The sequence below is a fragment of the Prinia subflava genome, chromosome 34 (assembly GCF_021018805.1).
Source record: "Prinia subflava isolate CZ2003 ecotype Zambia chromosome 34, Cam_Psub_1.2, whole genome shotgun sequence".
Lineage (NCBI taxonomy): Eukaryota > Metazoa > Chordata > Aves > Passeriformes > Cisticolidae > Prinia > Prinia subflava.
Genome location: NC_086280.1, coordinates 904,913 through 925,983, shown reverse-complemented (window position 1 = coordinate 925,983; position 21,071 = coordinate 904,913). Strand labels below are relative to the sequence as shown.

The window sequence follows — 21,071 nt, the reverse complement described above, 5'->3', positions numbered from 1 at the left end:
AAACAAGATTTCTTTGTGGGGTCAACTGGGTTAAAAAATAATTTTTAAACTCCCCCCCAACAAAGCCACGGCTGAGCTCCATGGCTGGGGCTCCCTTGGCACCGGGAACGGATCCCGACATCCGGAGCATCTGTGCCGGGGGGCTCGGGGTGGCGGTGGGGAGGGAGGGAGAGGAAATCTGGAACCCATAAGCTCCAGAGCCGCCGGCGTTCCCCTGCATTGGCCTGCGCCTGGTCCGCCCCCGCCCCGCTCGCCCTATCAGCAGGAGCCGCTCCCGAAGCCATCCCGGCTCCCTCCTCTCCTCCTGGCCCAAAGGAAAAACCAAGGAGCTCCTTGGAGGGCTCTGCGGGGCTTTGGGGCGCCCGGGGAGCCCCGAGGGCGCGAATGCTCCGGGCCTCTCCTCGGGAGCCACCGCCGGCTCCTCCTCACCCCGGCGAGCCCCCGAGGAGATGAAGGAGGAAAACCTTTCCCCGGAGTCCCCCGAGGGCAGCGCGGCCACCAGCGAGGACGAGGCCGAGCGGGCGCCCAGGAGAAGCGGCCGCAAGCGAGGGCAGGGTCCCGGCGGAGCCCCCTCGCCGCAGGGCAAGCGCAGCCGGCGCAGCCCGGCCCCGCAGCCCCCCGAGGACGCCCACGCCCAGCGCGTCATCGCCAACGTGCGGGAGCGCCAGCGCACCCAGTCCCTCAACGACGCCTTCGCCGAGCTGCGCAAGATCATCCCCACGCTGCCCTCGGACAAGCTGAGCAAGATCCAGACGCTCAAGCTGGCCGCCCGCTACATCGATTTCCTGTGCCAGGTGCTGCAGAGCGACCAGCTGGACCACAAGGTCGCCACCAGCTGCAACTTCCTGGCCCACGAGAGGCTCAGCTACGCCTTCTCCGTGTGGAGGATGGAGGGCGCCTGGTCCATGTCGGCGTCGCACTGAGACGGGTACGTGTGGCTGTGTCACCGCTGTGTCACCTCTGTGTTACCGCTGTGTCACCTCTGTGTCCCCCTGAGCCGGGTACGTGTGGCTGTGTCACTGCCATGTCCCCCTGAGCCAGGTACGTGTGGCCGTGTCACCACCGTGTCCCCACAGCCTCTGTGCGTGTCCCGGTGGGCTCGAGTCGTGGCCACCCCTCCTGGCACTCCAGGGATGAGGGATAAGGGAGTTTTAAAAATCTGATTTATTCCCAAACCCCGTCCTGGCCTCGCTGGGGCTGCAGAGGTGTCAGACCCGCCCTGCTCTGGGGTGGCCTCGTGTCCTCCAGCCTGCCTGGCTTCCCCCTGTCCCCTCCCAGAGCTCTGCAGACGGGGGGGGGGGATCCGTGATCCCCTCGGGTCCGTGATTCCCTCAGATCCGTGATCCCATCAGATCCGTGATCCCCTCGGATCCGTGATCCCCTCGGGTCCATGATCCCCTCGGATCCGCGGGAATCGTGCATGGCTTTGGGAATTCTGATGGACTCAGCTCCACCCAGCCACCGCCTGAGCATCCCTCAGGATGCTGAGAGGGGAATAATCCGATTTTCAGGGTTTTAGGGCTGGGAGGAATCGGGAATGGGAGGAGCAGGGTCAGTGAGGCGCTGGCGCTTCCCGCAGAGCAGGAGCAGAAAGTTCCAGAGGACGTTCCCAAGCCAGGAGCTCCGGGGACACCTCGTGGGAGCCCGAGAGGCCCCGCTGTCCCCAGGGAGCTCCAGGGCTCCTCCTGCCTCTCCTCAGCCCCAAATTCGAGGCCGTGGAGGTGCCAGCGCTGGCTCAGGGTTGGATTCTCCAGTTTTGGGCTTGTATTCTCCAGTTTTGGGGATGGATTCTCCAGTTTTGGGCTTGTATTCTCCAGTTTTGGGGATGGATTCTCCAGTTTTTGGGCTTGTATTCTCCAGTTTTGGGGATGGATTCTCCAGTTTTGGGCTTGTATTCTCCAGTTTTGGGGTTGGAGTCTCCAGTTTTGGGGGTGGATTTTCCAGTTTTGGGGGTGTTGTGGGGGGGACAGGGAAGCTGCTTGGCACGGCTCCATCCTGAATTTTGCCAAGCCTGACTAAAATCCCTTTGCCCTGGGGAGGTGGGGGGAGGCTGAACCCCCTCCCCGACACCCCCAGACCCATTTTTGCTCCCTCTGCGTGTGGAACACGAGGCTGCTCCGGGGCCGGCACCAGAGCTGTTTATTTAAGCCGAGTTCTTGGCAGGAGCTGCTCTCCCGTGATAAACAGAGGGATTAAAGACCCCTCAGTCACTTTGGAGAGCTCCCCTGAGCGCCGCGGGTTCATCATTCCCCTTAAAATTCATCCCGAGCACTCATCCTCCATCCGGGCAGGGAATCGCCCTCCCAGGGCCATTCCTGCCGCTGTTCCTTATTCCTTATTCCTTATTCCTTATTCCTTATTCCTTATTCCTTATTCCTTATTCCTTATTCCTTATTCCTTATTCCTTATTCCTTATTCCTTATTCCTTATTCCCTATTCCCCATTCCCTATTCCCTATTCCCTATTCCCTATTCCCTATTCCCCATTCCCCATTCCCCATTCCTTATTTCCTATTCCCTATTCCCCATTCCCTATTCTCTATTTATTCCCTATTCCCTATTCCTTATTCCCTATTTATTCCCTATTTATTCCCTATTCCCTAATCCCCATTCCCTATTCCCTAATCCCCATTCCCTATTCCCTATTCCCTATTCCCTATTCCCTATTCCCTATTCCCTATTCCCTATTCCCTATTTATTCCCCATTCCCTATTCCCTATTCCCTATTCCCTATTCCCTATTCCCTATTCCCTATTCCCTATTCCCCATTCCCCATTCCCCATTCCCCATTCCCCATTCCCCATTCCCCATTCCCCATTCCCCATTCCCCATTCCCCATTCCCTATTCCCCATTCCCCATTCCCTATTTATTCCCTATTTCCTATTCCTTTTTCCTTTCGGGGTTCCCGGGATCAGCCCCAGCCGGGCACGGAGGGAGAGGGAGGCGGACTCGGCCCCAGGACCGGGGAAGCTCCGCGGGGGAAGCGGTGCCGGGCTGGGGAGGCTCCGGGGAGGCTCCGGGGAGGCTCCGGGGAGGCTCCGGGGCGGGAGGAACGAACGGGGCTGCGATTCCCTAATGGAAAGCAGCCCCCGGAGAGTGAAACTCGGAACGGCTGGATGTGGCTGTGCCCTTGTGAACCAGAGGGATGGAGCCCTGAGGCAACAGAAATCACCTTTGAAGTCCCCCCCTCCCCGAGCTCGGCTTTTCTCAGCGCATTAAAATGGTTTCTCTCCCTGCCGGAGGAGAAAATGAGGCTGGAGCCGCCGCGGGGAGAGGCTGAGGGCTGCTGTTCCTCGCCCTTCATTTGTCTCCCTGGATTTATCGCCTCTGGCGCGCGTTGCCCTCGCTTAATTGTCTCTCCTGAAAGACCTTGGATAAATCTTCCCGTTGGGGACCGCTGCTCTCGCCTGGAAATCGGCTTTGTCTGGCGGCTGCTCCATTTGCTTTTATTTATAAACACCTCTCGCTGCTCCGGGGCACTGGGGGAGCTCGGGAACAGCTCCCATCCCTGTTCCCTATTCCCTATTCCCTATTCCCTATTCCCTATTCCCTATTCCCTATTCCCTATTCCCTATTCCCTATTCCCTATTCCCTATTCCCTATTCCTTACTCCCTAATTCCTATTCCTTATTCCTTATTTCTTATTCCTTATTCCCCATTCCTTATTCTTTATTTCCTATTCCTTATTCTTTATTTCCTATTCCTTATTTCCTATTCCCTATTCCTTATTCCCTATTCCCTATTCCCTAATCCTTATTTCCTATTCCTTGTTCCTTATTCCCTAATTCCTGTTCCTTATTCCTTATTCCCTAATTCCTATTCCTTATTCCTTATTCCCTAATTCCTATTCCTTATTCCTTATCCCTTATTTGCTATTCCTTATTCCCTATTTCCTATTTCTTCTTCCCTATTTCCTATTCCTTGTTCCCTATTCCCTATTCCCTATTTATTCCCCATTCCCATTCCCCATTCCCCATTCCCTATTCCCCATTCCCTATTTCCCATTCCCTGTTATTTCCCATTCCCTGTTATTTCCCATTCCCTGGTATTTCCCTGCTCATTAAATCCCTCTCCAGCTCCTTTAAATTCTCCCAGCTCCCTCTCCCTTCCCACCCAAATCCCTGGGCCGTGGATCCATCCCCTGCTCCTGGACCCCTCTTTGGGGGTCTCCTCAGCTGCCGAAATCCCGGGAATTCTGTTTGGGGGTGATTTTCCAGGGATTTTCTCCTGGAGCAGAGCAGGAGGCCGGAGGGTTCCTCAAAATCCCCAAAATCTGCTTTTCCTGCTGGTTTCACTCAGGATGGAAGGGGAGATGTTGGAGCAGGCGAGGGATGTGGGATATTCCCCCAGAATCCCGGGCTGCCCGCAGGGAATTCCACAGGCACCACCCGGAGCTGCTGGATTCATTTTTCCACCAAAAAATTCCATTTTCGTTAAAAACCCACCCGAGGAGCCCGAGCTGCTCTTCACGGCCGCCTCAGGATGAATTAAAATTAATCCAGACGTAAAATCCCGGCTGCGGCCCTGGGGAATGCGGGAATATCCGCGGGTTTGTGGCCCCTGCAAGGAGCCGGAGCTGCCCGGGGACGCCTCCGGAGCTGCCCGGGGACGCCTCTGGAGCTGCCCGGGGATGCCTCGGGAGCTGCCCGGGGACGCCTCCGGAGCTGCCCGGGGACGCCTCTGGAGCTGCCCGGGGACGCCTCCGGAGCTGCCCGGGGATGCCTCCGGAGCTGCCCGGGGATGCCTCGGGAGCTGCCCGGGGACGCCTCCGGAGCTGCCCGGGGATGCCTCCGGAGCTGCCCGGGGACGCCTCCGGAGCGGGGCCGTTTTTCATCCCGCCCGTCGGGGGAGGCTGCGGGGGACGAGGAGCTGCGGGAACCCTCGGGAACCCCGCGCCCGGCATCGATTCCCGTTCCCGGGGTGGACAAAGGCGGGGAACCCCGAGCCCGGCGTCGATTCCCGTTCCCGGGGTGGACAAAGGCGGGGATGCCGGAGGGGAGGATGAGGAAGGGCTTGAGGAGCTTCTCCATCCCAAATCCTGCAGGGCCCGGCTCCTCCGGAGGCTCCCGCAGCCCTGGGAGAAATCCTGGAGTGGCCCCCGTGAGGATTTGTCGGTGTTGAACCCTCCGGAGGCTCCCGCAGCCGCCAAAATCCTGCCGGGAGTTGGATTTTTTGGGATCAGACCTGGCTCAGGGAGCGAGGGGAGCTGATCCTTTTTCCCACGGGCTGGGTTGAGGTGGTCCCGCCCGGCCACCACTCCGGAATTTTGGCTCCTGGATGTGCCCGTGTTCCACCCCAAGGCTCAGCCGGGGGTCACATCAGCTTTTGGGGGATTTTTCCCCGATTTTCCCCTCTGTCCTTCACCCCCTGGAATTACCTCAGCCTTTCCTGAGTGAATTCCTGCAGGATTTGGGTTTTCCCTCTCCAGGGAGGCGAGGAGGAAACAGCGGGAGGGGTTTTAAAAGAAATAATTTTAAAATAAACCTGGACTAAGCCCTGGGGGCGCTGGGATCGCGCAGGGATCGATCCCCGGAGCTGCCGGAGCCGATCCCGGGCTCTCCCGGGAGCCGATTCCCGGCTCCATCCTCCAGCCTGGCTCATCCCCGCACGGCCCCGGCTCCGGGAGCACTCCCAGGGCGCTCCCAGAGATCGGATCCGCGGGAAAAGCTGAGATTTGGGTGATTTTAAACCCCGGGCTCCAACGTGGGGCACATTTCCCGGCACATCCCTCCCGGCTCCGGGGAAATCCGGGAATGCGGAGCTCCAGAGGCGGCCGTTCTTTCCCCCAGGGATGGATTTGCGGGATTTCGGGAAGCCGAGCCCACCCTGACCCCGCTGTCTCCCCCCAGGTCTCCACCTCGAGCTCCAGCGCCCAAAAAAACCTCCCCGGAGAGAGGAGGGAACCACCCCCAACCCCCCCGACAGCCCCGAGGACCCCCAAAAACTTCAGGGAGGAGCCGCAGCAGGAGCGGGTCCGAGCTGGGCGCTGCCGGAGGAGCTCGGGGCTGCCTTTTATTGCGGGCTCGCAGGTAAGGAACGATCCCGGGCTCCTGGAATCCTTCCCGGAGCCTGCCGGAGCCGGGAGCAGGCGGGATAATCCCTCCAGGAATCCCTCCAGGACAAGGGGAAGGGGAAGGGCCGGAGCCCCCCCATGCCAGCTCTGAGGATTTCGGGGGTCCAGGCGGGAAAATTCCTCCAGGACGAGGGGAAGGGGAAGGGCCGGAGCCCCCCCGTGCCAGCTCTGAGGATTTCGGGGGTCTCTGCGCTTTTATCCCGCTCCCAAGGCTCTGCCCCGGGATGTTCCCATGGATTTTGTTCCCACGGATTCGGGGGGATTTGAGGGGCTGAGGCACCCCCAACCCACCCCTGCCTCAAAATCGCCCCGATGGATTCACCCAATTCCTCGGAATTCATCCCAAATCGAGGCTGGACACGGACCTGGAGGGATTTTGGGACCTCTGAGGGGGTTTGGGCTCTTTTGGGGGCGGGAAGGGACGATGGAGGTGTCGGGGTGCCCCAAAACGACCCCAAATAAAACCCAGGGGAATTTTCCAGGGTTCAATCCTCGTGTCCCGCCCGCACCTCCCTCGGCCGGGTCGCTTTTATTGGAATCAGGCAAAAGAAAATCGGGATTTTTTTGCCTGTTATGGCAGAAAAAAAGGGGAAAAATCCCTTCCAGGGAGGCTGCAACAGGCCTGAGCCCCCAAATATTCCAGGGGAGAGGAGTTCAGAGTTGGGGAACACCAGAGAATCCACGGAGGAGCCACAGGAAGGCCCTGAGTGATTTTTTCTACCCAAATCCCAATTTTTACGTGCAGTGGGAATGGATTCCCTGCTCCGGGGAGTCGACTGCAGCCTTCAAAAAAATCTGGATGTGCTTAAAAAAATCAAAACTCGGTTAAAAACGGGGCAGTGGAGGCTTCGTTCGGCGCCTCACGGGAAGGATTTTACAGCTGAGAAAGAAAATCGGCTTCAGAAGTCAAAATCTTCTTTCAAAAATCAATAAATTGTGCTTGAAAAATAAAAGGGAAAAACCTCTCTGTGGAGTGAGACTGCGGCTTCCAACCAAAATTTTTTTATAGAAACCTGAAATGTATTTTTAAAAGATGTATTTTCAAGTATTTTGGTGCGTCTTGTTTTTTTGAAAAAAAAAAAAAAAATCCTTGCATTTTAAATGAACAAAATCCCCTTAAAATGAGAAAAAAACCCCTTAAAATGAGAAAAAACCCCCTTAAAATGAGAAAAAAACCCCTTAAAATGAGAAAAATTTAATCCTAATGACCCTTCTGACCTGCTTTTTTTGGGGAAAAAGCCCCAAAAATGTCTGTGTATGGTGGGTTCCATGCAGGAAATTCCAGCATGAATTTTGGGAATGAAGTTTGGGAGTCTCCACCCCCCCTCGGGACCCCCACCCTGGGCCCCCCACCCTTGGGTGCCACGCAGAGTTTTGATTCCTCCAGAGCCTTTTTTTTTTTTTTTTCCTCCTTTTAAAATGTCTCCTTTTTGTTTTTGTTTCGTTTTTTTGTTTTGTTTTTTACAAAATCTCCTCCTGCCGCCGCGGCCGGAGCTGTCCCCACCCCCAGCCCAGCCAGGGCCATGTCCCCTCTTGTCCCCAAAACCCCGGGACGTCCCCCCCAGTCCCGGTAGGAATTTCAGGGGTGATTCCCTGGGAAATGGGAAAAGGCAAAATCGGGATGGAGCCCTCGGCTCTGCCACCCCGGGACAGCGACAGGGACGGGACCGGGGGGATTTGGGCACCTTTGGGGGGATTTGGGCACCCCCAGGGGGATTTGGGAACCCTCGGGGGGATTTGGGCATCCCCGGGGGATTTGGGCACCCCTGGGGGATTTGGGCACCCCTGGGGGGATTTGGGCACCCCCAGGGGGATTTTGGGATTTTGGGGGAGGGGTGACAGGGACACGGCCGGGCCGGGGCTGCAGGGACCCCAAACACCCCCGGGGGGTTCGAGGATCGTTCCTGGAATCCCCCGGGAAGAGGAGGCGGCTTCACATTGGCGCTGTCAGGGGTCCATAGTGCAAATCGGAGCCCGGGGCCGCGGGAGGGGTCGGGGAGGGGCAGGGGGGGACCCCCGGGTACTGCCCACGCTCCAGCCCCGCTCTGCCCTCGCTGGGGACGCTCCAAAACTTCCTGGGGACGCTCCAAAACTTCCTCAGGATGCTCTGAGCGTTCCCTGGGATGCTCCAAGTGTTCCTCAGGGTGCTCCAAACTTTCCTCGGGATGCTCTGAACGTTCCCTGGGGTGCTCTGAACGTTCCCTGGGATGCTCCAAGTGTTCCTCAGGGTGCTCCAAACTTTCCTCGGGATGCTCTGAACGTTCCCTGGGGTGCTCTGAACGTTCCCTGGGATGCTCCAAGTGTTCCTCGGGATGCTCCAAACCCTCCCGTGCCCGGCGAGCTCCCGGCCCCGCCGCTGCCGCTCTGTCCTTGTTGTCCCAGCAGGGCCGGGGGAGCCGGGGAACCTTCACAGAGGTTGTGGGGATCCCATCCCCGCCGAGCAAACCCCGGGATTCTCCTCACAGGCACGGCAGGGGGGGTCCCAGCGTGGTCCAAGCGTCCGGGGGAGCTCCCGGGATCGGGGGGTCTGTGCCGCAGGGCTGGGGGGGCTTCACTCCCCCCCAGGGGTCCCGAAATCGGGGAGGGGCTGCGGGCACGGCTCGGGGCTCTCCGTGGTCCCTTCGGACGCGGGAATGTCCCCTCCAGGGGTCCTCGGGAGCGAGGGGGACACCGGGATGGTGGCGGGGCTCCGGTCACTGGTTCATGGGCTCCTCCTGCTCCATCGGCTCCTCCTGCGCCCTGGAGGGGACAGGGACACGTGAGGGGTCACACCCCGCTCCTGTGACAGCGACAAAGGGAGGGGACCCTGCTGGCAGCACCCGACACCGCCCAGCCCCGGGGCAGGAGGATTCGGTCTGGTTCTAACTGGGGAAGAACCAGGAGCTCATCCAGAGCTCCAGAACCTCCTCCAGGGTGGGGGGACACGACCCTGCCCTGCTGCCACCCCCCCTGGCACGGGGCAGTCCCAGGATTGTCACCTTTTGTCCCCCATCACTGCATTCCCAGAGTGGGGGGATACGGCCCTGCCCTGCTGCCACCCCCCTGGCACGGGGCAGTCCCAGGATTGTCACCTTTTGTCCCCCATCACTGCATTCCCAGGAGCTCCTCCAGAGCTCCAGAACCTCCTCCAGGGTGGGGGGACACAGCCCTGCCCTGCTGCCACCCCCCTGGCACGGGGCAGTCCTGGGATTGTCACCTCTTGTCCCCCATCACGGCCACCGAGAGGGACGCCAGCGCCGTCACCGTCTCCACCTCGTCGGCCTCGTGGTGCTGGGCCTCGAGGAAGGAGCAGCCCAGCTTGGGGGCGAAGCGCTGCAGTGACACCCAGTACTGACCTGCGGGAGGGGACAGCGGGGCTGGGGGACACCGCGACACGCGGGGGGCCGGGCAGGGATGGGCCAGGACAGGGGTGGGCCAGGACAGGGGTGGGCCAGGACAGAGGGGGCCCAGGACAGGGATGGCCCGGGACAGGGATAACCCAGAATAGGGATAGCCCAGGATAGGGATAGCCCAGGATAGGGATAGCCCAGATTAGAGGTGTCCCAGGACAGGTATAGCCCAGGTTACAGGTGTCCTAGGACAGGGATAACCCAGATTAGAGGTGTCCCCAGACAGGGATAGCCCAGGACAGGGACAGCCCGGTTTAGGGGTGTCCCAGGACATGGGTGGCCCTAGGGGTGTCCTAGGACAGGGATATCCCAGGTTAGGGGTGGCCCGGGACAGGGATAGCGAGGACAGGGCTGTCCCGGGTTAGGGTTGTCCCGGGTTAGGGTTGTCCCGGGTTAGGACTGTCCCAGTTTTCTGGGCTCCCCTTGCAGTGAACACACACTTGAGGCACCCCCCTCCCCTGAGGATGATGATGATGATGATGATGATGATGATGGGGACCCCCCCAGGGTCCCTGATTCCCTCTGAGGCCCCTCCCGCTGCCCCCCAGCCCCGTTGTGGGTCACTCACTCTGCACCTGGATCACGGCCTCCAGCGAGCGCACGGCGTTGGCGTTGGGCTTCTGCCGCACGCTCTGCTCCGGGAGCGGCTCCGGCTGCGGGGACACGGGGGTGGTGGCACCGGGAGACACGGGGGGACACAGGGATGGTGGCACCGGGGGACACGGGGGGACACAGGGGGACATGGGGGACATGGGGGTTCTTGGGGGGTGTTGGCACCAGGGGACATGGGAGGGCATCAGGGGTGGTGGCAGCAGGGGACACAGGGGGGAGTCACGGGGGTTCTTGGGGGGTGGTGGCATTGGAGGACATGGGGGGTTCACAGGGGGCTGTCCCCACCCTGGGGTGGTGGCACCGGGGGACATTGGGGGTTCCCAGGGGGCTGTCCCCACCCTGGGGTGGTGGCACTGAGGGGACATTGGGGGTTCCCAGGGGGCTGTCCCCACCCTGGGGCGGTGGCACTGGGGTCAGTGCTAGCCCTGGCTGTCACCTGGTGGCCCAGCAGGGCGGACACGCAGGCCTCGGACGCGTCACAGATGGCCGTGAGGTCGTGGCCCCCCTCCAGCGCCAGCACCACGGCCCCTCCCGCCAGGCTCATCAGCTGCTGGGTCATGTAGCCAAAACCTGCGGGGATAGCCCAGAAATGTCACCTCCAAGAGGGGACAGCCCACCCCAAGGGAGAACAGCCCCAAGAGGGGACAGCCCATCCAGAAAGGGGACAGCCCGTCTTGAGAGAGGACACCCTGCACTGAGAGGGGACATCCCACCCCAAGAGGGAACAGCAGCCCCAAGAAGGGACAGCCCAGCCCTCCCCGAGCCCCCTCCTTACACTTGGCAGAGACTTTGTAGCCCCCCAGGGGGGGTGGGTGGCCCTCGGCGGCGTCGAACCCGGCCGACACCAGCACCACGTCGGGACAGAACTCGTGGGCGATCGGCATCACCACGGTCCTGGGGGAAACGGGGACGGGACAGGGGTCAGACCCATGGGGGGGAAACGGGGACGGGAGAGGGGTCAGACCCACTGGGGGGAAACGGGGACGGGACAGGGGTCAGACCCACGGGGGGGAAACGGGGACAGGAGAGGGGTCAGACCCATGGGGGGGAAACGGGGTGAGGATTGGGGTCAGCCTGATATGGGGGAGAAATGGGGAGGAGGAATGGGGTCGGGGGAGAAAGGGGATGAGAATTGGGGTCAGCCCCATATAGGGGAGAAATGGGGTTGGGGAGTGGGGTCAGCCCGATATAGAGGGGAAAACAGGATGAGAAGTGGGGTCAGCCCCACCTGGGGGGGAAAAGGGGGATGAGGAGCAGGGTCAGCCCCACCCAGAGCACGGGACACGGGCAGGGACGTGGGGACAGCACCTGAAGGCCGCCAGGTACTCGGGGTCCCCCATAGGGGGGTCGAGCCCTCCAGCCCAGGCCACGTTGACGTTGAAGCCCTCGCCGGGGCCAGCGCCCACCTGGGAGGAAGCAGGGACAGGGTGAGGCCGGGAGTGTCCCCTTTGTCCCCACCCTCACCTCCCCGTGTCCTGCTGTCCCCTTTGTCCCCTCCTCTCACCTCCCCGTGTCCTGCTGTCCCCTTTGTCCCCTCCTCTCACCTCCCCGTGTCCTGCTGTCCCCTTTGTCCCCTCCCCTCCCCGTGTCCTGCTGTCCCCTTTGTCCCCTCCCCTGTCCTGCTGTCCCCTCCTCTCCCCTCCCCTGTCCTGCTGTCCCCTTTGTCCCCTCCCCGTGTCCTGCTGTCCCCTTTGTCCCCTCCCCGTGTCCTGCTGTCCCCTTTGTCCCCTCCCCGTGTCCTGCTGTCCCTTTTGTCCCCCTCTCACCTCGTCGGCGGCTCCGCTGCCTGGGAAGAAGTTCCCGTCGTCGTGGCGGTGCAGGGAGATGTAGAGAACCTCGGGGTCCCTGTAGAAAATCTGCTGGGTCCCGTTGCCGTGGTGAACGTCCTGCAGGGAGAGCTTTTCTTCACGCCTTTTCCTTGATTATTTTATTTTATTTTATTTTATTTTATTTTATTTTATTTTATTTTATTTTATTTTATTTTATTTTATTTTATTTTATTTTATTTTATTTTATTTTATTTTATTTTATTTTATTTTATTTTATTTTATGTGCTTTCTTTTCCACTTTTAATTTCCATGCAAATCTTTCAGCGCATTCCTATTTTTTTGTTTTGGTTTTGTTTTTGTTGGGAGAGGATTTTGGCAGCTGCTGGGCGGCCCCGGAACATCACAGAGCCCGAAGCAGCCGGGTCTGGGTTCCCCAGCCTGGGATCTGCTCCTGCTCCCTCATCCCCTAAACCCCCCAAAATCCAGAGCAGGGATGGAGCAGTGACCCCAAAATCTGGAGCAGGAACAGAGCAGTGACCCCAAATCCCCAAAACCCAGAGCAGGGATGAAGCAGTGACCCCAAAATCTGGAGCAGGGACAGAGTAGTGACCCCAAACCCCCAAAACTCAGAGCAGGGATGGAGCAGTGACAACCCCAGGGGAGTTCCAGCCACGTTCCCATGAGGAGCTGGAGCTGGAGCCCCTGGGGACATCCTGGGGACATCCTGGGGGTGTCCTGGGGGTGTCCTGGGGACATCCTGGGGACGTCCTGGGGGTGTCCTGGGGGTGTCCTGGGGGTGTCCTGGGGACACGGGGGGGACTCACCCAGTCCACGATGAGGATCTTGCTGAGCTTCCCCTTCTGCTGCAGCTGCCTGGCGGCGATGGCCACCGAGTTAAAGAAGCAGAATCCCCTGGGAGGAGGGGTGGGAGTCACCTCCAGAGCCCCCTGCCCTGCCCCAGGACAGGGGGGGCTCCCGGGGGGGTTTGGGGTGGGTTTGAGGCACGGAGCTGCTTTGGGGGCTCCCCAAAAGGGAGGGGAGGGAGGGGAGGGGTCTCACATGGCCGTGGAAGGATCCGCGTGGTGTCCGGGCGGCCGCACCACGGCAAAGCCGTTCTGGGGACAGAGCAAAGGTCAAGGGTCAGAGCTGCCACCCCCGGGGTCACACACAGCCCGTGTCCCCAGTGTCACACGGCCACGCAGCCCTGGGAGCCTGGGATGTGGGGTGACACAGCCCTGGGGCACTGGACGTGGGGTGACACCACCTTGGGACACCCAGCCATGAGGTGACACTGCCCTGGGACCCCCAGGTGTGGGGTGACACTGCCCTGGGACCCCCAGGTGTGGGGTGACACTGGCCTGGGACCCCCCCAAGCCACCTCCTACCTTCAGCTCCCTGGTGGCCACCTTGAAGGCCAGCTCGGTGACACTGCCGGCGGCCCAGCGCGCAGCGTTGGACGAGTGCAGCTCGTTCCAGATGGTGTCACTGTCCACCTGCCGGGGGAGACACGGGTCAGGTGTCACCGCACCCAGGGGACATCCCTGGGAGCCACGGGCCGATGTCCTCGGCCACCCCAAGGTGACACTGGACCACCCCAAGGTGACACTGGACCATCCCACATCCTCCTCCTGCCACTGCCCCCCTGCCCAGCCCCCTCCTTTACCTTCTTCATCTTATTTAACTTTTAACCAAACACCTCGGTTTGATCAGCACCGCCTCAGAGCCGGGAAAATCAAAATTCTCTCCTGCCAGGGGCCACGTTTGAGCTCCCCGAGCCCGGAGGGGAGGAACTGCAGCTCCCCAGAACAGAGCAGGGAAAGGAGGCAGAGCAGGGAAAGCAGAGCTGGCGCCCAGCGCGGAGGGCAAGGAGAGGAGCAGAGCCAGAGGAGGCAGCAGGAAGGCACCGAGGGAGCCCCTTCCTGAAAGAGAGAGACAGGACAGGGCAGGGAGAGGGAGAGAGGGGAGGGCGGTGAGAAACCGGGAGCGAGAGCTGAGAGAGGAGAGGCCTCGGAGGGAGGAGAGGAGGGACCGGCTGCTGTCCCCTGTGTCACCGCTGCCCTCCCTCGGGGGAACCCCGCGCTGCCAGCCCCTCCTGCTGCCCTCGGGGGGCTCGGGGTGGGGGATCCCCTGCAGAGTGGGATCCCCTCTTCCTTGGGCAGCTCTGGATGGGGGATCCCCTTCTGGAGTGGGATCTCCTTCCCCTCGGGGGTCTCTGGATCGAGGATCCCCTCCCAGAGTGGGATTCTCAGACCTTCCCAAGGACCGGGAGCAGCTCGGATCCAAAGGCTCCATCAAACAGCCCCGGCTGGGCAGCCCAGAGGCTTCAGGAGCTGCCTTGAGACCCCCGAGGGGCCAAAAAGGAACAGCCCTGCCCAAAACCTGGAGCAGGGATGTAGCAGTGACCCCAAATCCTGGGGCAGGGATGGAGGAATGACCCCCAAACCCCCAAAACCCAGAGCAGGGATGGAGCAGTGACCCCAAAACCCAGAGCAGGGATGGAGAACTCACCCTCAACCCCCAAAACCTGGGACAGGGATGGAGCAGTGACCCCCAAACTCCTCAAAACTGGAGCAGAGATTGAGAAGTGACCACCAAAGCCCCAAAACCCAGAGCAGGGATAGAGCAGTGACCACCAAAGCCCCAAATCCTGGGGCAGGGATGGAGCAGTGACCCCCAAACCCCCCAAACCCAGAGCAGGGATGCAGAACTCACCCCCACCCCTCCGCAGGGCAGCATCACGAACGTCCTCTGGGACAGGATCCCTGTGGAGAGAGGGGACAGCGGTGACCTCAGGGCTGGGAGAACAGGGCCAGGCCATGCCCAGCACCCAGGGGTGCTGCTGGGAGCCATCCCCAGGGCCCGGTGGCGGGGTGGGACCCCACCTGCCAGCTTCCCGTTGTCCAGTTTGAGGCGGTTGAGGGGGTTGGTGCCGTAGAGCAGCACGTGGCGCTCGCTGTGGACGCACTGCAGCTCCTCCAGGGTGGCCTTGCGGCCCCGCAGGCACTGTGGGGACACGGCTGTCACCCGGGGGGGACACCCAGGGGCCCCTCCTGCTGCGCCCCCCGTGCTGCCACGGCTGCAAAGGCTCGGGAGCCCCGAATTTGAGACCACCCAAATTGTGGTCAGGGAGGCAGAGCAGGCCCTGGGCGGGGTTTTGCCAGGCTGGACCTGGCACTGGGCTGGGTTTGGAGGGCTCAGCCAGGCTGGACCTGGCACTGGGCTGGGTTTGGAGGGTCGAGGTGGATCAGGAGGGATGGAATGGGATCAGGAAGGGTGGAATGGGATCAAGAGGGACAGAATGGGATCAAGAGGGACAGAATGGGATCAGGAGGGACAGAATGGGATCAGGAGGGACAGGGTGGGATCGGGGGCATGCAGGCGGGCCCAGTCTCTCCCAGCCCCTCCCAGCCGCTCCCAGTCCTCTCCCAGTCCCTCCCAGCTCACCTCGCAGCGGCTGCGCAGGCCCCGCTCCTGCAGGCGGGACCAGATGCTCTGGATCCTGCCGGCGTGCTCGGGGTGGTTGCTGTTGTCCCCGCACGAGCATTGGTGCTTCAGCATCACCGAGTCGTACACCAGCCCTGCCAGGCAGCGCCGCAGCTGCAGAGCTGCTCCCTGGGCTCCTCTGCAGCGCCTCCGGGACCCCAAATATTGACCAAAACCCCCCAAAACCTGCGAGATTCTGCCCTGAACCTGCGAGATTCTGCTCCAAACCTGCCAGATCCTGCCCCAAACCTGAGAGATTCTGTTTCAAACTTGTGAGGTTCTGCCCCAAACCTGTGAGATTCTGCCCCAAACCTGAGAGATTCTGCCTCAAACCTGCAAGATTCTGTCTCAAACCTGCAAGGTTCTGCCCCAAACCTGTGAGATCTTGCCCCAGACCTGCCGGATCCTGCCCCAAACCTGCCAGATCCTGCCCCAAACCCCCAGGGCCTCTCCCACGCCTGCTGGACGCACATCCCACCTGGCATTCCCAGGAGAGGTGTCCCAGGAATGCACCCGGGGGCCAGGTGAGGAAAAGCCACCCCAGATAAGAGGGGTCCCCCCACCTCCAGCTCTCTCCTGGTGCTCCCGAGACCCCGGGGATGACCCCAGGAGCTGCTCCGGGACACCCCCAGGTGCCCTCCTGTCCCCAGCCTGTGACAACCCCTCAGGTGTGGCCGTACCTGTGGTGAAGTGCGGCTTGGGCGGCTGCTCCTGCACGGGCAGGGACAGCGCCTTGGCGTCCTGGGCAGGGAGGGACACGGTGGCCGTGGCTGGGGACGACTGAGCCCTGGACAGGGGCCGGTGGCCGGGGGGGACCACGGGGGGGTCGGCCAAGGGCTGGCGCTTGAGGAGCTGCTGCTGCACCCGCTGGAAGGAGTCCCACAGGAAGGCCTGGGGGGACAGGGCACCGTGAGGGGGCTGGGACAGGGGACAGGGGACAGAGAGAGGGGACAGGGGACAGGGGACAGGACAGGGGACAGGGCACCGTGAGAGGGCTGGGACAGGGGACAGGGGACAGAGAGAGGACAGGGGACAGGGGACAGGGCACCGTGAGGGGGCTGGGACAGGGGACAGGGGACAGAGAGGGGACAGGGGACAGGGGACAGGGCACCGTGAGGGGGCTGGGACAGGGGACAGGGGACAGAGAAGGGACAGGGGACAGGGGACAGGGCACCGTGAGGGGGCTGGGACAGGGGACAGGGGACAGAGAAGGGACAGGGGACAGGGGACAGGGCACCGTGAGGGGGCTGGGACAGGGGACAGGGGACAGAGAGAGGGGACAGGGGACAGCACAGGGGACAGGGGACAGGGCACCGTGAGGGGGCTGGCACAGGGGACAGGGGACAGGACAGGGCACCGTGAGAGGGCTGGGACAGGACAGGGGACAGTGAGAGCGGACAGGGGACAGGGGACAGGGGACAGGGGACAGGACAGGGGACAGGGCACCGTGAGGGGGCTGGGACAGGGGACGGGGAGAGGGGAGAGGGGACAGGGAGAGGGGACAGGGGACGGGGAGAGGGGACAGGGAGAGGGGACAGGGGACAGGGGACAGAGCCCTGCTCGGCATGTCCAGAGCTGGATCCAGTGGTTGGTCCGGGCTTGGAGCTGGGACAGGACAGGAGGGGACAGGAGGGGACAGGATAGGACAGAACAGGACTGGCAGGACAGAACAAGATGGAGCAGGACAGGCAGGACAGGACAGGACGGGATGGGACAGGAAGGGACAGGCAGAACGGGACAGGATAGACAGGACAGGACTGGCAGGACAGGACTGTCTCAGCATCTGCTGCTCCCTGCCGGCTCAGCCCCGCAGTGACAGCAGCGATGGCACAGAGCCGGCAATTCGGAAAAAAAACCGGCAATTCGGGGAAAAACCCCGGCAATTCGGGAAAAAACCCGGCAATTCGGGAAAAAACCCGGCAATTCGGGGAAAAACCCGGCAATTCGGGGAAAAACCCCGGCAATTCGGGAAAAAAACCCGGCAATTCGGGAAAAAACCCGGCAATTCGGGAAAAAGCCCGGCAATTCGGGGACAAAGCCCAGCTGTGCTGTCACCAGGGGTGGCCGTGAGCCGCGCGGGCTCCAGGCAGGCACAGCCGCTGTCCCCGTGTCCCCTCCCGTACCTGCTGCAGGACCAGCTCCTCCTGGGGCTGCCCCATCTTCTGCGTCCTCTCGGGCTCCTTCCCGCTGCCGCCGGGCCGGGGGGGCTCCGCCCGTGTCCTGGTGGGGTCCCCGCCCTCGGCTGCGACCTCCGGGAGCGCCCCCTCGGCCTCCATGTCCTCCGAGGACGGGATCTGCCGCAGCCGGGGCTTCTCGCTGGACTTGGCCATGCGCTGGAGGCGAGGGGACAATGACCGGGGGAGGTGACAGGGGACAGGGGTGGGGGGACGGGACACCTCAGAAGAGAGCGGGCAAGCCGAGCTGTGCCCTCTGTGAGCGCGGGAACGGTGCCACCTCAGCCCAGGTGGGGGTCTCACCTTGCCCAGGTGGGGGTCTCACCTAGCCCAGGTGGTGGTCTCACCTTGCCCAGGTGGGGGTCTCACCTTGCCCAGGTGGGGGTCTCACCTAGCCCAGGTGGGGGTCTCACCTTGCCCAGGTGGGGGTCTAAGCCCAGGTGGGGGTCTCACCTTGCCCAGGTGGGGCTCTCACCTTGCCCAGGTGGGGGTCTCACCTAGCCCAGGTGGGGGTCTCACCTTGCCCAGGTGGGGGTCTCACCTTGCCCGGGTGGGGCTCTCACCTTGCCCAGGTGGGGGTCTAAGCCCAGGTGGGGGTCTAAGCCCAGGTGGGGGTCTCACCTTGCCCAGGTGGGGGTCTAAGCCCAGGTGGGGGTCTCACCTTGCCCAGGTGGGGGTCTAAGCCCAGGTGGGGGTCTCACCTTGCCCAGGTGGGGGTCTAAGCCCAGGTGGGGGTCTCACCTATCCCAGATGGGGGTCTCACCTTGCCCAGGTGGGGCTCTCCCCTTGCCCAGGTGGGGGTCTCACCTAGCCCAGGTGGGGGTCTCACCTTGCCCAGGTGGGGCTCTCACCTTGCCCAGGTGGGGCTCTCACCTTGCCCAGGTGGGGGTCTCACCTTGCCCAGGTGGGGGTCTCACCTTGCCCAGGTGGGGGTCTAAGCCCAGGTGGGGGTCTCACCTTGCCCAGGTGGGGGTCTAAGCCCAGGTGGGGATCTCACCTTGCCCAGGTGGGGGTCTCACCTAGCCCAGGTGGGGGTCTAAGCCCAGGTGGGGGTCTCAGCCCAGGTGGGGGTCTCACCTTGCCCAGGTGGGGGTCTCACCTTGCCCAGGTGGGGGTCTCAGCCCAGGTGGGGGTCTCACCTTGCCCAGGTGGGGGTCTCACCTTGCCCAGGTGGGGGTCTCAGCCCAGGTGGGGGTCTCACCTTGCCCGGGTGGGGGTCTCACCTTGCCCAGGTGGGGGTCTCACCTTGCCCAGGTGGGGGTCTAAGCCCAGGCGGGGATCTCACCTAGCCCAGGTGGGGGTCTCACCTTGCCCAGGTGGGGGTCTCACCTAGCCCAGGTGGGGGTCTCACCTAGCCCAGGTGGGGGTCTCGCCTTGCCCAGGTGGGGGTCTTGCCTTGCCCAGGTGGGGGTCTCAGTTTGCCCAGGTGGGGGTCTAAGCCCAGGTGGGGGTCTCACCTTGCCCAGGTGGGGGTCTAAGCCCAGGTGGGGGTCTAAGCCCAGGTGGGGCTCTCACCTTGCCCAGGTGGGGGTCTAAGCCCAGGTGGGGCTCTCACCTTGCCCAGGTGCGTCTGCTGCTTGAGCCTGTCGAGGAAGTGCGCGTGGTGCTGCTGGAAGAGCAGGTGCTGCTGGATGGCCTTGGGGCTCTGCGGCAGCGGCTCCGAGCGCGTCCGGCCCAGGGGTTTGTGGTGGCCGGGCAGGGACAGGCGCTCGGCGGGGATCAGCGACGGCGAGAAGGAGAAGGGGACGGTCCCCAGGCCTGGCACTGCAAGGGACAGCGGGGAGAGGACAGGGGTGACACCAGTGTCACCAGGGTTGGTAGCGTGAGTGCGTTTGGGACTGGTTGGCATGAAATGTTTGAGGTGGTATTTCGTGTTTGGACTTGGGTATTTATTCATTATTAAACATAAATTATAATTATTTATATTATAGTTTTATAAACTGGGAGTTTTATATACTTTTAGCCCAGGCCTGGCACTGCAAGGGACAGCAGGGAGAGGCGAGGGGTGGCAGAGGTGACATCAGTGTCACCAGGGTTGGTAGTGTGAGTTGGCATTAAATGTTCGAGGTCGTATTTTGTGTTTCACAGAATCCTTGGCTTGGAAGAGCCCTCCAGGATCATCAGCCCAACCCCAACCTCAACCAAACCACGGCACCAAGTGCCACGTCCAGTCTTGCCTTAAACGCACCAAAGTTTGGACTTAGGTGTTTATAAATTCTAATTTATGTGATAGTTTATATGATAGTGAAAAAGAACTCACCCAGTTAGAAAAATTGAATTGAGTTTGGTTTGCATTGCAGACCTTAGGTGGTCATTATTGGGTCAAAAGTATAAATAAAATATAAATAAAATATAAATAAAATATAAATAAAATATAAATAAAATATAAATAAAATATAAATAAAATATAAATAAAATATAAATAAAAGAGGCGTCATCTCGTTATCGGGTAATTAGCACCTAAAGGACCTTGGGCGCTCAATTTTGTCTCTTGTTTACCAGAACTCACAATTTGTGAGGTTGTAACAGAGATAAAAATGAATAAAATAAATAAATAAAAACGAATAAACCACCAACGCGAAAACCGCGAGTACAAATCCCCCGAATTTTCGTTTTCCCCTAACGCCAAGAAAAGAAGACGAGACCCCGGCACTCACCCGCCACCAGCGGCGCGTGGGTGACCGAGGGCTCGAGGATGATGACGGGCTGCAGGCGCGGGGACAGCGCGCTGCCGGCCTCGTGCTGCTCCAGGCCGGCGGGGATGAAGACGGGCGAGTGCGCGCCCGGCAGCACCGGCACGCGGTGAGCCAGGCCCGGCAGCGCCCGGCGCTCGGCCTCGCCCTGCGGGGACAGGGACAGCGTTGGGGACACGGCACCGGGGTGTCCCCACCTCGCTGAGGGTGGTTTCACCTCTGGGGAAGAAGGGAATCCTGGAAAAAACGTCTCAGGAAATCCCGCTCAAAACGCAATGAGGGAGAAGCTCATTCGTGTTCAAGTGTTACTAGAAGGTTCTTTGTCCTCTGTGTTACCGTAGGTTAATTTTTAGTGCAGGAATTTTAATATTCTTAATTGTTCTCCCCTATTAGACCTCAACTTTCCACCCACACCAGGTTGTGACCTTTGTCCCTTGTTATCACTTTGACCACTCCAATACAGTAGACGCCTTATTTTTTGTTATTTTCATGTTATTAAAATTCCTTTTCAGACAACGGGATCAAGGCTGTCTCTCTCCATTAAGAAGAAGAGAATCCTGGAAATTCTGAATCCTGAATTTCCTGATTTCAGGGGAATCCTGGAAAAAACACCTTAGGAAATCCCGCTCAAAACTCAATGAGCGAGAAGCTCATTCATGTTCAAATGTTACTAGAAGGTTCCTCGTTCTCTCTGTTACCATAAATTAATTTTTAGTGTAGGAATTCCAAACAATTTCTGATCTCAGGGAAGGAATTCCGAACAATTTCTGATCTTTGCACCCGGTGTGTTCGCGCTTGTTATCGACTCATAAGACATTTACAAGAATTGTTCCTAATTAGCCAACAATGCTAATTAGGTGTTGATTGAGGACCAGTCA

At 60.7% G+C, this 21,071-nt stretch overlaps 2 protein-coding genes across 9 annotated transcripts in view; one reads left to right on the top strand and one right to left on the bottom strand.

Moving 5' to 3' along the window:
* Window positions 1-7,377, top strand: part of LOC134563142 (twist-related protein 2-like) — a 7,593-nt gene extending 216 nt beyond the window's left edge. Inside the window, exons 1-3 of one of the 3 annotated variants that reach the window (XR_010083325.1) lie at window positions 1-928; window positions 5,850-6,029; window positions 6,819-7,377. The exon at window positions 1-928 is cut by the window's left edge and continues 216 nt beyond it. Coding sequence is in view for 1 of the 3 variants with exons in the window: in XM_063420950.1 (XP_063277020.1) it covers window positions 450-923 (474 nt within the window). In the remaining 2 variants the exon portion in view is untranslated. Of the gene's footprint in view, window positions 929-5,849 lie in introns of all 3 variants that reach the window. The other 2 variants (XR_010083324.1, XM_063420950.1) reach the window with 2 other exon arrangements.
* A 1,295-nt stretch (window positions 7,378-8,672) lies between these two features.
* HDAC7 (histone deacetylase 7) overlaps window positions 8,673-21,071 on the bottom strand; it is a 65,208-nt gene continuing 52,809 nt past the window's right edge. For all 6 annotated transcript variants that reach the window (XM_063420943.1, XM_063420944.1, XM_063420942.1 and 3 more), the window contains 17 exons: window positions 20,158-20,341; window positions 19,056-19,264; window positions 17,450-17,659; window positions 16,007-16,217; window positions 15,288-15,421; window positions 14,726-14,846; window positions 14,556-14,605; window positions 13,229-13,336; window positions 12,903-12,958; window positions 12,668-12,755; window positions 11,841-11,960; window positions 11,383-11,480; window positions 10,850-10,968; window positions 10,511-10,644; window positions 10,031-10,115; window positions 9,270-9,408; window positions 8,673-8,812 (listed from right to left, as the gene is read on the bottom strand). In XM_063420943.1, coding sequence (XP_063277013.1) covers window positions 8,767-8,812; window positions 9,270-9,408; window positions 10,031-10,115; window positions 10,511-10,644; window positions 10,850-10,968; window positions 11,383-11,480; window positions 11,841-11,960; window positions 12,668-12,755; window positions 12,903-12,958; window positions 13,229-13,336; window positions 14,556-14,605; window positions 14,726-14,846; window positions 15,288-15,421; window positions 16,007-16,217; window positions 17,450-17,659; window positions 19,056-19,264; window positions 20,158-20,341 — 2,112 coding nt within the window. In that variant the 3' untranslated portion in view covers window positions 8,673-8,766. The remainder of the gene's footprint in view (window positions 8,813-9,269; window positions 9,409-10,030; window positions 10,116-10,510; window positions 10,645-10,849; window positions 10,969-11,382; window positions 11,481-11,840; window positions 11,961-12,667; window positions 12,756-12,902; window positions 12,959-13,228; window positions 13,337-14,555; window positions 14,606-14,725; window positions 14,847-15,287; window positions 15,422-16,006; window positions 16,218-17,449; window positions 17,660-19,055; window positions 19,265-20,157; window positions 20,342-21,071) is intronic.